Below are 15,637 nucleotides of genomic sequence, written 5' to 3' on the forward strand. Positions count from 1 at the left end.
ATGCTCATCTATTGGTATTGCAGTTGATTTTGCCAGCCTAAAGATATTGGCTACTGTGGTTTGTTTTTTGTTTTTTGTTTTTTTTTTTTTTTTTTACATCCTTACCTGAAAGAGGCTGGATAGCAAAACCTCCCAATGAAGACCTTGCTAAAACTCTTCACAACTCTTATTTACATACCTAGCTCTTGTTTATAGGCTACCATAGAGACCTTTAGGAGTGAAACCATGTGTACTTTGACTGAAGTCTAGCAGGATTTCCCTCCATACCTTTCATAGACTCAAAATCTAGCACGGCTTGGAAGGGACACCAAAGCATGCCTAGTCCAGCCACACATCTTTGCATGGGAGCTTTCACCTACCAAATGGAGGGTTCCTAACTTGAGACATATACAGTGTAGTTTTCAACAACTGTGGTAACTGTCTTAATTTCCTTCATAATCAGTGGAAAGAAATAGATGAGAGAGAACATCTGCTCTGATTTAGATGTCGTCTTGTTGTTCTGTCATCCTTCAGTGGTGTTTATCTCTCCTCAGTGAATATAAAGGGATTGCAGATGATTAATTCAGATATAGATATCTGTATATTTATATCATGTAAGCATCTACATTTGTCATCTATAATGACAGCATTTTATTTTAAAAATTCTTTTTAAAGTCTGGTAGTTGTTTCCAAATTGCTCTCTGCAATTTAAAGCAAATATAAATTGCAGTGATACCACATACATAACAGGACTCTTTAGTTTCTTTAGTACCTCTCATTTGAAATTTCTTTATTGGGTCTGGACTACTAGGACTGGGAAGCTGTCTAAGGCTGCCAGAACCACTCCACCTTTTAGATGACTCTTGCTTGACTTCCAGCTGAATTTATCTCTACTTTTCCCTGTATTCCTTCAGAATTGGGGTTTGGCAGGCTCTCTGGAGGCGGGAAGCACTTGGGTAGCCAGTGGTGATATCCTGCCTCAGGTTCACCCCAGCTGGGGTGTGACATTGGTGAATAGTGCGGATGGTCTTGGGAGGGGAGCTGCAGGTGCTTACAGGCTGTGTCTGCTTTGTTTCCAGCCATTGTGCTGATACCTGCCTGCATCCCTGTGGATAACCGCCTCCATCCCTTCCGTGCCTTCCCCTTTGGGAGGATAGTCTCAGCTAATGTCCTGTGAACATTAACACTAGTTTTATTCAATCAAGCTGTTTGCTTACTCTCACTAGCAAGTTAGCAGAACTGGTAGGAAACACATTATAAATGATGACAGATAAAGTTATTTTGCAACAGTAGCAATTCCCCAGTGACTTCCTCCTCTCTGCCTTCTGCTTTCAGTTAGTGACCACCTTTTAGTCTGCTGACTAAAACATTTCCCATCTGACATCTGGTTTTAACCCCGTATGTTTTGACTGCGGCTTTTGTAGGTATTCTTTATGTAGAAATCAAGAGAGCAAGCCTGGAATTTCTATAGCAATAACTTTGCTTTGTGTTGAGTTTTTGCTTGTATTTTTCTTTCCTTCTTGCCTGCATTCCCATGGAAGAAGGACTTGATCATGACGATATAATCTTTTCTTTTACAGAAAAAATCTGAAATCATTTTTTGCAAGATACAAGACGTTGCAGTGGACAAGTTCTTATGCTTTGCCAGACTTCCCTTACGATGTCAAGTGCATATTAGCAGAAAAAAAATGCCCTGATCACAGTATGAGAATAAGGATTATTGAAGTTTTGCAAGCAGACATGACAAAATACCTAGAAGGATCACTGTGAGTAAACATCATTAGATCTACCTGGGGGCATTACCTGTTGGCTACAGAAGTAAATTTTCAAATGGATGTAAAGCCATTGTCTTTAATATGCTTGCTTAAATAGAGGAGGCTAAGGGCCTGAAACCTGTTGAAGTCAAATAGGAGGATTTCTTGCAAACCTTAAAGCTGTTCCCTTTGCTATTTGGAGGGAATCGATAGTCTCAGAAATAATCAGTTTAATATATATCAGTATAGACTCCAGACAGTGTCTAATACTGTCTAGAATACCAACTATTTCTTTTACATCTCCATTTTGTTTGCACAGGTACCCAAACGGTCAGCAATATAACATTGTTGTCAATGCTCTACTGCAGGCATACCCATTCCTCGATGAAGATGGGAATGGCTTTGTAAGTATTGTAAAATTGAAAAATATGGAAATAATTTTTTTTTCTTTCCCCACATAATCGATCACAAGAAAATAACCTAGTTCAGAGGAAATCAATATCAATTTCTTATACACTGACTGTGTTCAGAGCTGTAAGCTTCACTTTGACATGTTTGGCAAATCGCATTCTTATTTCATTACATTAATTAAAGATTAATCCAGCCATGGCCATTCCTCAAAGTCCCTGTGAGATCACGCAGACCTGTACGTGAAGTCCCTGGTTGCTTGTTGGGTATGGTTTCTTTCTGGATTGATTTCCCCCAAAGAATAAATTTAAGTAAATGTGAATTATTTTTGTTTTTAAAAAACAAAGAAGCCAAGCCTTTAGAAAACTGTATGAGGACTAACGTATGACTGATGCTCTTGCAATGCATTATAATCACTTGTGTGTTAGATATCTGGCTACAACATGTAGTACTATTACTGGTTTAGGTATGTCAGGAATCTAGGCCTAATTAAAAAAAAAAAAAATTTAAAAACACTGGTTGGGATCTCAGTGGGGATGTAATAGAAAGCAATGGAAGGACATGACTTAAATTTGAACTACTTTTTTTCAGTCTTGTGACCCAGAATACATATCTGTGGTCTCAGGGGACAGTGTTCACCTTTTGACTTCACATCATTGCTTTGCCATGTGATACTTTTATAGCATCTTGTAAAAGCTTGTGAGGCTCAGTGGGGATTGTTAGCTTTAAATGTATATAAATATATATCTCGTGTACAGTTACTGCAGAAAGCAAAATAATTTTGAGAATAAAAAAAAAAGGAAGTGAGGATTAAGGGGTGGCTATTCTAGTTCTCCCCTGAGCCCAGGCATTGTATGAGGGAAGGGACTAAAGAAAACAAACACATCTCAGAAAGAAGAGAGGGAGCAGAAGGATCAGAGAGCTATGTCTACCCTTATTTTCAATCAGGATTCCTCTCTGAATACTGCGGTGGGGGCCCCCCGCCAGGGTCCTGGGTAATGCTACAGCTTCATCTGGCTCCCTTTGTGAAGGGGAGCTGGAATGACGTTCCAGGCGGGTCCAAAGACCTTTTTACAGTCTTTAACTTTTAAAAACTGTTTTTAAACAGATGTTCTTAAGCTAGGTTTTCAAAGGGCTTTCATTGCAGCAGGACCGTACACTGAGTGAAACTATTTATAACTCCATTCTTTGGGAAATGGCTCATCGCTTCCCAGATTGATCCCAAAACTGGTGCTGGCAGAACTTGTGTGGTGGGGCAGAGACTTCAGAGTTGTTCTTTATCTTTTGGTATTTCTCTCATGCTTACTGGAAAGCATATCTGGAAGAAACCACCAGAAGTAACCGAGGAAGCTGGAATTAGCAGTTTGCAATATTGCTAGACTAACGCTTCTGAGCCAGCCCCTCTCCATTGCTTGAGGCAGGAAAAAATGCACTGAAGGTGTTTGTCTGTATACTTAAGTTTGGAGGAGGGGGCAAGGATGAATTACTATTTTTATTGGCCCTACTGTTAGACATTCTGTTCTTCCTTCACAATCGTAAAGGCTATAAATACTTCTTTTTTCTTGATCTGAGATAGTTGTGTGTTAAAACAGCAAGGGCTTAAGACAAACAGTACAACATACGCACAGCTACATAGCATGAGGCTTGTAGTAAAACTGAATTCATATACATTTAAGAAACAAATGAACAACCAAAAAAAAATGGCTAACCACCATCCTTTCATCTTTTCTCAGAAAAAGTGTCTTCAGCATCTCAAAAAGGTGAAGTTTTTGTAGGCTTTTCTTTTAAAATTGCCTCAGGCTAGCATGAGACTCTAAGAATTGCCGCTTGCCGTTCCTGATAACAGTATTGAATCACAGGTCTTGTGAGATGTAAAATATTACTTACTGAGAGGTTTTGAATACCTTGAACTTGTTTATCTATAATTGTTAGACAGTTATTATTACAATTTTTTAATACATTGAAAGTATTTATTATATATATTAAATATATTTATAATATAAATATATTTATAATATATTATAAATAAATATATTTATTATATATTATTATAAGATATAATATATTTAATATATTATTTGTTATAAATAATAAATAAAATAATATATAATAACTAATATAAATATATAAATATTATATATATTATATATTTATTTAATTAATACATTGAAAGTATTTAAGAAAACTATCATCAGTAAAATAATTCAGAGGTAAAGCAGAAAGCTCTTTATTTGGGGACTGATAGCTAAATCTAGAAAAGGAGAACTGTAAAATGAGAGTAGTATTTTAAGCAAAAATGCTAGTTACATTAGTTATTAAATAACACATATATAAACTTTGGAGATGCAGTCCATATATCTATGTGGTGTCTACATAGAGAGGAATAGCACTGTGGAAGTTTGTTCTTCTTTCTGCAGACTCCAAAGGGAGCCTCGGGTGACCAGCTCTGCACAGACGTCTGTGCCTGATAGGTGACCCCCTCCTTTTGGTGTCTTGTGAAGCTGGAGAAAGGGACACACCAAACATAGCAATTCAGCTGGGCAGGCCTCTGAGAATAACGGTTTGCAGGACTATTAGATTACTAAAGTTATTTGAGTTTATTTAGAATGCCATCAAACATGTTTTCAAGTATTTCGACTTTTAATTTCTTGTCAAAGTTCCAGGAAAAAGAAATAGTTGCATGCATTTCAAAAAACAAAAGGGCTGAACATGGTTTGGAGTAATTAGTCTTGCGTTCCCTCTGGCATGCTGGCGCTCACTTCTGCCATTGGTTATTTCCATTGGATATTTTCCTTTCTGCCGCAGAAAATGCTCTATCCCACTGTATTGTTAATGACATTAATTTATCGCTCCTTATTTATTGCTGTGCTATGTCTTGGTTCCTAGGTTCAGATAAAGTCTACATTCATGCTTAAAAGGGAAGCAATTGCTGACCCTTTGGGGCGGAGGAGCAGCCATAGCGTCTGCTGGGGTCTGCAGAAGTTCTTAATGTGATATTCTGATAAGGTCCATCAGTGGTGTGATTTTTTTTGGTTGTTTTTTTTTTTTTTTTTTAATTCACGAGTCTAATGGTTTGGAGCCCTTCACCAGAAATGGATGTGTCTTGGTTGCAGGAAGGATGCAGTGGAAACTGTTCTGGGGTCTTCGCAGCCAGTACACACGCCCGTGCCTGGCGAGGGTGGGCAGGGGCAGCCCCTGGGGCATCCTGGTTGAGCAAAGGGAAAGCTCACCCTGTGAGAGATCTTGGCATTCCACAATTAGCTTTTTCTTCTGACCAAGAACAGAAAATCAGAATGTAAAGAACTTGATGTAATGCAGAGCTTGGAGAAACTTCGAATTGGAAATGTCAGCACTTTTGTTGCAACGTTTTCATGGGCATGAAGTGGCTTGGAAAATTGGAAAGGGGAAAGATCTGCTGGGAAACATAGAGGAACAACAACAAAAATACAAACCTAAGAGTGTCTAAATTCACACCTGTGTTCATGACAGGAAAAAAATTTACTTGCAAAACTTTGAACATTCCATTTTTGGTGTTTTTTTTGTTTTTTTGTTGTTTTTTTTTTTAAATACTGAACAATTTTTATTTACAACTGCGAACTGTTTTAAACAAGTAATTTAAACAATGTGTGCATTATGTAGAAACGTAGTCTAATATTTTCAATCATACTGTTACAATGAGAGGTCATTAAAGGTTTAGTGTTTCAAGATTTATTAGTAGATTATCCATAATTCTATTTTCTTGGTTAAAAGGTTTCCTATTTAATTTTGCAGTAAAAAAAATATGCTTCTACGCCATTGGCCTTTGACAAGGATATCTGACGGTGTATAGTCTGAATGATGATAATGATCCTAAATGCATAAGTTCCTAAATGCATAAGTTTAAGGTTATGAATAAGCTACTTATATACTATGAATTTAAAAAGAAGGTTATTTGCTAGGTCACCATAGAAGCAAGCATTAAGAAAGAATTATCTGAAATCCTAAATAATAATTAAAAAATGATATATTTTATACTAAAAGCAAGACTTATTTAAGAGGTCTGTGGAGCACTTGGAAGGAAATAAATTTCCCCGCCCTGTTCCAAGATGAGTTTTTGGAAAGAAGGCTTTAAGCTGTTTACCTAAGGAATTTTTCCCATGATGTTTTCTTCTACTTAAAGAACGATGTTATCCTAAAGTAACACATACAACATTTTAAAAAATTAATCTCCATTTAATCATGAAATAGATTCTTAGATTTCTGATCTATAAGGTAACCAATGCAACATTTGTAAGTAGTTGCAGACAAATAGGTTATATAGAAAAAGCCAAGGTCGTAGTTGCAGCAGTCAAAAGAAAATTGGCATGACACTGTTTCTTGACAACTTGCAAGATACTATTCTATTTGTATTTATTCCTTTTACAAGGGTTACAACCTACCATTTGGAAGGAGTCACTGCCCTTATTTCATTTCATTTCAGCCAACAACTGAAAATTGTATGATTTCAAGACAACTGTACATGAGGAAGGAAAAGAGAGGGCTCCTTCATCCTCACTGCTTGCCAGTGGGCATTGCGTAAGCGGCTGCCGAGTGGTGCCGCGATGCCGGTGAAACCCGGGATCACAGTGCTGACATGCCTGATTTATGTAACCGCTGCACACAAAACGATTATTTGCTAGTAAATTACTGCTTTTAATCTGCGTGTAATCCTTTCCCTCCTATGTCAGATAGACACAGACTAATGCTGCTCCCTTACAAGCATTGTAAACCTTCCTGGGGTCGTTTGGGCTTTGGGGGGGGGGGAGGGGATTAATAGAAAATAAAGTTATCAGCTCAAAAATGATAATGAAAGCAACGTTTTTAGAAGATGCATTACCCACTAGGGAAACTACATACATTTATGTGTTCACAGTCTCGTTCATGAAATAGGTATGCGAGAAGGGACTTGGCTAAGCTTAGGAGAATCCTATTACAGAAATAGATTTAGTTAAAACTCTTAATTTATCTGAGGAAAGGAGGATGAAACAGCTGAATGTTTTGAACTTTGAGGGATATTTAAAGCTCTGTATGGGTGTCAGCATGTTCTTTCATGTGGAAGAATAAGCGAAAATGTCTTCTAGCCAAACAAAGGTTTTCGAAAGAAAGAAACTGCACAAAACTCAACTAAGGGAATACTTAAATTGTCAGCTGCTAATATATTCTGGGATGATCATGTTTTAAAATATTTTAACATCTGTTGAACACTTTAGAGAAGCGTTAAGCTAAGGTTTTTGTTTGTTTGTTTCTTAACAGCCTTAAAATAACAATGTTCCCAATAAATTTTGCTAGGCATATAACGTTGGGATATTTGCATGAAAATGCATAGGGCCAGAACTGTAAATGTATTTAGGAACCTTAATGGAACCAGGTGGATAGCAAATGGGATTTTCAATGCATGTGGTCACCTTACTGCTTTTGAAAACAGTGCTGTGGTGTAATACGCAATTTGAGGCTGTAAATACGCCTTGTGAGAAGGCTGGGTGAGCAGTTGTGCTCTAATTGTTACGTTTAAGTTGGTGATGACGTGACTCCTGTTCTGGCAGAATCCTAAGTCTGAAGTTTACATACTAGAAATGCGGATGGGTTTGTTTTCTTTCCAGTTCTTGAATGTTCACACGTGACTGGCAGTGAGAGCACACTTCTGTAAGGGCCTGTAGGTGGGTGGCAGCAAGTGTCCCCCCAGGAGGGGCACACCTGCCCTGGCTGGCCCAGGCCTGCCCAAGAAGAGCTGAGGTAGACGCTGCAGGGGCTATACTGTCGTAGCTCTTCGGCTCTCGTTTTTCACCATTCACGGAGGTCTTGCTTTTAGGACTGAGGACCTGTAAGTCAGCTAGTACCCTAGGGAGGTGGGAGCAGTATGTTCGGCAGGAGAAAGGCAAGGTAACGCTGCCTTCACTACCATCTTTTAAGGGACCCCCCCATCTGTATCCCATGGGTGAGAAAGGCAGGCATGTCAGACTTGCTGCAAGGAAAGATACTGTACTACTTAGTCTACTTTTACTGAATTCTGGTTTACACTAAAGTTAACCCTTAAAGTCATATGACCTTGACTAATAAAGGACATCATTTTGGTAAGAAATCTGGGGAAATCATACTTCTGTTTATATCGTGTTATAGTATGTCAGTGAGTACAGGCTTGAGTATAGTATTAAGTCAGTATAGTATTGGAGTCAATTTTAGAAAATGAAGTAACAGCTATTTGAATCTCTCTTGCCACGTCCTGTCACTTACAGTCATTTTTCTGACTAATTTTTGTTCCCTCTGACTGACCTCAATAACTGAAATAAGCAGTTGCTTTTGAGGATCTGACAAAACATTTTCAACATTCGCAACTGCAGGGTTTGCCTGCAGACATGTTGAGCAGCCTTGGCTTAGTAATTTCTTCCCCACAACTCGGTAGTTAGCACGGCTGGGTCCCACCATGCAATACCCAGTCAGGAACTGCAGGTAAACAGCCGTCTGTCCGTAAGGATGCATGAGGAATTTTGGCTGCCAAGGAGTGATGAGTGGCTCCATTAAACAGGGACTGCATCCACTTGCAATGCAGAACTGCCTTTAAGTTGCAGTTTACATGCCTTGAGGAGTCTCACAAACGCTAGGACTTACTTAAATGTCCTTTTTTAATTCAGCAATTTTGAGCTCAATTTAATAATACACTTGATCCAGTGTAACTGTAGGCTTCCCACAAAAGGGAGCATCCCACTGTGTCTTTCCTGCTCCCTTCTGTTAGATATGATAATCATACAACTGCACAAGTGGTCAGAGGCAGGGGAAAAACAATCCACTCAAGAAAAACACCATTCATTTTCTGTGGCATCAGTGAGCTGGTCTGATTCACCGTGTAGTTTCATGACCTGATATCGTCAATGGAGCATCCAAAAGTAGAGCTGAGAAAAGGAAAGCAAACTGTGTTTTCACTGACAGCCCTGGTTATATTGGATAAATCCAACCCTTAGGTTCAATTACTGCCATCCTTAATGAACCACACCAGTGCCAGTAGCCCTGCTGTTTAGTTGCCAGAGTCATATACCACAGGTACTTGTGTTTCCTTCAGTCCTGAAGCCACCAGTATGCTGATCCCACCCTACGAGTCTTTTTCTGCTTAGTGGCAAACGCTTTTTTATAAAGTAGAGTTAGATAAAACAAAGTGACCTGCTTTAGGAATGGGGCAAATTCTTGAAAGATACTGGTAACGAGAGATTTTTTTTTTCCCTGTGCAGTTGCTATGGAAACGGGCCCTTAAAGATCGTTTCAAATATGTGCGGAGACCCATTGAAGATGATGAGCAAGTCCTGAGGAACAAATGCAAGTTTGGCCACAGGCGAGGACAGACCAGGAAATCTTCGTTTGCTGAAAACAAACCTGATGACATCCAGATGCAGGTAGAGGTAAGATTTTTGGTGCTTAACTGAGTTCTGTGTCTTTCAGCTTCTCTGCTGACGGTAAGGTCACCAGCCAATAAAGGGGAGAACGAAGTGATCTCATCCTGTTTAAACTCATTTTGTATGGAGTTTGTCCTGTAGCCAGACCCTTGCCTTTTTTTCCTTTCTGGAGAACTAAGTATGAACAGTGGAGCTGAACCCGATACTGGATGCCTTGCACATTGGTTGTCATTTAGAGTTCTTGCCAGTTGGACATAAAATTCTGTCTTTTTTTAAAATGCAATATTCCCATTCTGCTTTAGGTTATACACCTCCAGTTAGAGTGAAAAACAATAGAGGCTTATGTCTAAGAGCTGAAACTTCTGTACAAATAAGAATGCAAAGTGATATTTGAGCTGGCAGCAAACGGCCATGTCCTACTGTCACATTGCACTTTGTTATATAGAAGCTGTTTGTGTCGATGTGTGATATGCATAGGGATGCTTATGGATGTATGCATGCAGTTGCTGTATTTCCCTTTAAGAAGAGAATTCAGAGAGCTATCACTGTCCAGTAAGTGTTTTGAAGCATACTAATTAATTTATATACTTTCATAAATACATTAAGGTTCCAGTTATGCTTTGCCAACGCTCTTCGCACTTTCTTCAGTGCTGCAGCTAAAATGTGGTAAAACTTAAACAGTTGTAAGAATGTGATGAAGAAGATAGGTAAGCAGATATTTGACTTTAGTTTACATATGTCCATCCTGCTGTTTACCAGACACATGTCTCTAGAACAGCAGGAGTGGCTTACAAGATGCATTTCTACATAAATCGTCCTTGTGTTTGCAGGTAACTGTAGTTTTCTACCCAAAAAGCAGATATATGTTTTTGGTTTGGTTTAGGGTTTTTTTTCAGAAGCTTCAGTAATTTCTGTTTATCCCCTTTTGATTAATGTATGCAGGAATAAACACTTCCCTCCTTTTGCCTGCTTTAGTTGAAATGTTTGCAGAATGTGTGAAGTAAGAAACCTTTAATGTGGGTGCAAAACAATAAACAGTCTTGCATGCGCTAAAGGAGAAATGACAGGCTCCTGGTTTTGTGCAGGCATTGAGTCAGTCATCCTTCATCCGCTAATGCTTGGAAAGGGCAAATGTGAGTCTTTTTTGTCACATCAGCTAGTTGAGAAGGGCTTTGCTGTGATCCTGTAGGGACTGTGTGCTTGACTTTTTATTTTTCTATAGAGGTGTAACTGCACTGCGCTGTGTATCTGTAAATTGGGCATCACCACTCTTTTTAACTGCGTTGCCTAAGGCCATTACTGATCATTCCTTGGTTGCTTTAGAAATTGAAGAAGGAGGATGTTGCACCTCTTCTAAAGTCCTAGGCATTTTCTGCTAGCCTTAATGTTGTAAGCAAACAAGGGTTAAACTGGAAGGAGGTGAGAGGATGCTGAGTCTCCCTGAACAAATTTTTCTTTCTTTCTCTTATTTTTCCTGTATCCTAAACAGCGGGGAGATATAAATGTAAGAATTAACACTTGTGGAGCCTATTAAGGCTTAAGAATAAGTCCTACAGAATTGAGGGAATCATATCTTCCTTAGTTTTAAATGTGTTTCTACATTGAAACCAGGTATGTCTGGCTCTGAGATCCTAAATTATGTTACTACAAACTGCAGCTGAACAGGATGTCTGTTTGTCATTCTTTCTCTTAAACAAATGCCACATGGGGGTTTTGATTTTGCGTATTTAAGAACACACATAAAGGCATCTTTCTGCTAATCCTTGGCACTAACTACTTTGTGATAAATTTAAACTGCTAAACAGAGAGTCTTAACCTCAAAAAAAAAATATTATTTGGTCTAGAAGCCAATACCACAGGCAAAACCAAATGATTTTCAAATTATAATTAGCCAGATCCCCTTGCTGCCTTCCCTTTTCCAAGTTTGGAAGAACACATCAGCCTTGTGTGGACTAGAAGCAAACACATCAGGATTATTTAAAGTAAAAGGGTGGGAAATGAGTTCCAGCTTAAGGAGGCCTTTGGAGAATAATCAATCAGGGATTCCTAGCCCCTTTGTATCTCCACACTCTGCCTTAGATAGGCAGAGTAGGACATTTAGGGCATTATAGGTCAAAGCCAACTGGCAGGCAGTGCAGATGAAAGAGCACATCTGCTCCCAACAGATGACCTATTTACCAGCCACACAGCTGACTTCTATATTGAGCTTTAGTTTCTGAACAGTCGTAAGACGTAACTCTGTCAAATGTGCTTTGTGTCAGTATAATCTTGGATTGTTAATGGTACGAAACTGGTAAAAAGATTATTTATTAATAGGAAATGCCTCGCTGGTATTCTGGCATTTGTTTTTATATAAAAAGAGTAATAAAGCTATCACTACTAATAAAATCATTGACCACTCTTTCTATTTCACCATGTGAAAAAACTCTTACTTGCAAGGACAAGCTTGCTGTGATGTTTTGGGATGTGCTCAGAGCCACAGATGATGTCTGCCCCTTGGTCTGTCCAAGCCCCGTTACCTGCAGGTGGCATTCCTCCTCCAAACACAGCACGAGTGTTACTTGGCCTCCCATGCAGAGCATTGCTTCCAGATGCAGCATCTGGCTTTCTCCTCCAGTTTCTTTAAAGCATCTTCTGATGTGTTGCTCATTACAGAGCATTATATTCAAGCATGATTGAAGAACATGCTCATTTAGAATGGCTAGCATGACAGGAAAGGTCTTGAGCCAGTGCAGTGCCCAGGGCTGTAAAATGATGGTAAGTAAGCACACAAACCCTGCTGGAGGTGTCTGTCACTGCAGGAGGTTTTGCTTAAAATGATGCTCCCTACAAATATTCATCAGGTTGAGCCACCATTGGAAAGAAACTTGGACTGTGCCTGACATGCTCATTAATATGAGCCTCCATGTCTGAGGGATATTCAGAACTTGATCAGGAAAGCCTCCTTAATTAAGAAATTTTCTGGCTATTGAGTGAGAATCCTCCTCAGTGATTTTCCAGAGTCAGGCAAATATCCTAGAGCTGCAGTAATCCAGGGGAGAGTACTTTGTAATGATAATGAACTTCATCTGCTGCAAATGGAAGGTGGTTTCCACGAGAGGGGTGATCTCACTCTGAAAATAAATAAGAAAGGCAAGCCAATCTCCCCTGTGCAGCCAGGGTGGGATTGGTGGTAAGCCAGCCATCCAGTGGCTTGTTCTGACTGATCTCCTTATTCTTTTTTTAGCATCAAAATGGCACCTTAAAACCTCTGCCCTAAGGAATTATTGGACTTATGGTCCTTCAGGCTGTGAGAGAAACCATCCTGCCAGTTGTAACAGGAGGGGCCCTAGACCTGGGGGAGCCAGAAGGAACAGGACGATAGGACACTCTTGGTGTGCAGCTTTGGCCAGAGGATTATCAAAAGGCAAAAGGTGATGGAGAGGGAAGTGCGGTTAGAGCTGGTGATTGGCTTCCATATGATGAAAGTATGTGGTTCAAACACTAGCTTAGTCATCACAGGGGTGGTGACCAAAAAGCAAATTGTCCCTTTCAGAACTTCAAGATTTAAAATCTTGTCAGTCTTGAACAGTGCTGTCCATAGAAAGTGTGACTTCACAATCAATTCAGTTAACTGAAGACTGACATAAAAATGCCCACAGATATCCTGCATGCCTCCACCTGCCAATCCAGAAGGGCGTGGGTCTCCCATAGGTCCTGTGTCATATTCTGCTACTTCCAGAAGTTTCTGGGATACCCTTTTGATAGCTCAAATGTCACTAAATAGCTATATCTATGGAATTGAATCAAGCTCCTTCAATCCATCCCAGCCATTGTATGAGAAAACCTGTCAGCAAAGGCACTATCCAAGGATATCTTAAGTTACCAGAATTTTAAGGGGATATAACAGGCTAGAAGACTGTTAGTAGTTCATGATCTTAAACAGAAGCGGAGAGAGTACAGTGCGTCTTTTAATGCCTCCAATTTCTTACATCCTATGACATCCTGCTTGTGAGGTCATCAGGGCTTCTCTGAAGCTGTCACACAAGTAAATTTGGAGTTAGTTGTGAAAAGGAGAAATAGGCTCTGACAAGATGTCAGTTAAGATAGTGGTAAATGTTTGCAGATAACTGGGCATATTTGCCACACCGAGCAGAGCTGGGAATAACATAATAAAAACAATTTATAAAGGGGGCACCAGCAGGCCATCTCCTTTCTGTGTCTATGGCTTAGAGATAAGAAATGTTTTGGTGAGTACTTAGATTAGGAGAAGCCAAAGGATTCTGCAGAAACTTAAACTCATGAAGTTGGACATCTGCTGGTATTATTCCTGTACAGGGAAGCTAACCAGGAATATTGAAAGTGGTGAATGTTCAAATCCTCTCCCAAGAGGACCAGATGAAAATCAGAGAAAACCTCTGGCCCAGGAGGCATCCAGATAGAAGCTGGGCACCATATGTGCTTGTTTTAGTGGTATCATGCAGTACAAGAACAGTGAAGCTGGTGAGAACATTTTTGCCGTAAGGCTGAGGCTTCCCCTTAACTGATGAGGCTCAGAGAGCAAGCTTGTCTCTGAGAGACTGGATGGGTCTCCTGGCTTTAAACAGGAGGAGGGCTGCTGAAAAACTGTGTGATGGGCTTCTTGAGTTTGGCCAAAATCCACATTAAGATCACCTTGGGTGCCCAGAGCCAGATTTAATGATGAGGCCTGGAAGGCTGAACCTGCACAAAGCACCCAGTTCAGGGACTGTCTTCTACATCTGCCCTGAATGAGGGCAGCACGAGGGAGCTAATTGTTGAAGGAAGCCAGCCATTTAATGGGGTGAAGCAGATGATCTATGCTGTCTTTTGCCTTCACCCTTCCTCAGCATGCGCAACCTTTTGCCAGAGTCAGACTGATACTGAAGCTGGGAGTCTGCTTGAAGCCTCTGGGGTTGGTCTTAGGGCTCATTGTGAGGAGAAAAATGGTGATGGAAAAGTTGCTCATTTTGGGTGCTTCACAGAAGTTTACCCTGTTAGCTTCATGCTCATCATGACCTGGAAATTCTCTTTTCTGATGAAAGAAGGAATCAGGGTTGAGTGTCGTCCACCTTGTGACTTAGGTAAATTAGGCAAGTTAGACATTTCCTAGGGATACGCTTTTCTTTGAGTTGATAACTAACATCATGTTTGTCAATGGGATTATGTCACTGCCGGAGTTCGAAACGTAAAACAAGGTTTCGAGGAGTGTGGAGAGAATAGGATTTCAGAGGCAATGGCTGGAGAAAAAGGGAGGAATGAGGAGAAAAAAAGGCATCAGCACGGGAAATAGGAAACCAAATGTAATGTATCAAATGTCTGTAAAACTCTCAAAGGATGATCAACTTGTTCATGAGATGCAGAAACTCTCTTGGCCGAGTCTTGTAGTTGAGGGGCACTATTGGCAGGTACAGCATTAGGTGCCGTTCACACTGTGAATGCTGTACCCAGAGGAAGCAGGGGTGATAGCCCCTTTTCCTCTCAGACTAGAAACCTTCAAATCAAGTGCTTGAATGTCTGCACTGCCAGGATGTGAGTGTGCATATATGAATGATTTCAATGGCTGTACTGTTGTAATGTGATTTTTCCACTAAAATTTTGATGTGCATACATGGTGTGTGGTGTTGCTTAGCTAGTATTTTTAAATGCTTTTAGAGTCAAAGCAAAAGCTTTAAACACAAATTCCTGGTGTACATCTTATTCTTCACCTTCTTATTTATGTCATTCAGTATCTCCATTGTTTTATCAGTTAACATAAAGTGTGAAATATGGGTTGTCCCTTGGTAGAGGAAAACAGATTTCGGCCATTTTGCTTGTGCTGTGTGTTTGGCAGCTTGCAAATCAGAAAGCAGTTGTGGTCAGAAATAAACCGACTTATGTGGCTTTGAAAGTTTGCAGTTAGCATTCGCATCTAAGTCTAGCTCTGAAAGTGTCTGCCTGGCTCAAAAGGGTAATTATGTGTAATTAAAACAGAGCCTGCTTTAATTAAACATCTCATTTGAGTACAAGTCAGCATGGATCCTGCTGCAGCAGGTTACATGCTCATTTTGCATGAAAGCAGGCTGCCCATGCTGTTTCACCTGCCTTTGTGTTTAGTGT

General features: G+C 39.9%; 1 protein-coding gene across 1 annotated transcript in view; it reads left to right on the forward strand.

Moving 5' to 3' along the window:
- Positions 1-15,637, forward strand: part of SAMD3 (sterile alpha motif domain containing 3) — a 41,394-nt gene that overhangs the window by 14,308 nt on the left and 11,449 nt on the right. Inside the window, exons 5-7 of the mRNA XM_009460830.2 lie at positions 1,560-1,745; positions 2,053-2,137; positions 9,380-9,547. Of these exons, the coding sequence (XP_009459105.1) occupies positions 1,560-1,745; positions 2,053-2,137; positions 9,380-9,547 (439 nt within the window). The remainder of the gene's footprint in view (positions 1-1,559; positions 1,746-2,052; positions 2,138-9,379; positions 9,548-15,637) is intronic.

The sequence above is a fragment of the Nipponia nippon genome, unplaced genomic scaffold (assembly GCF_047370975.1).
Source record: "Nipponia nippon isolate SJK-2023a ecotype South Korea unplaced genomic scaffold, ASM4737097v1 scaffold_4, whole genome shotgun sequence".
NCBI classification, from domain to species: Eukaryota; Metazoa; Chordata; class Aves; order Pelecaniformes; family Threskiornithidae; genus Nipponia; species Nipponia nippon.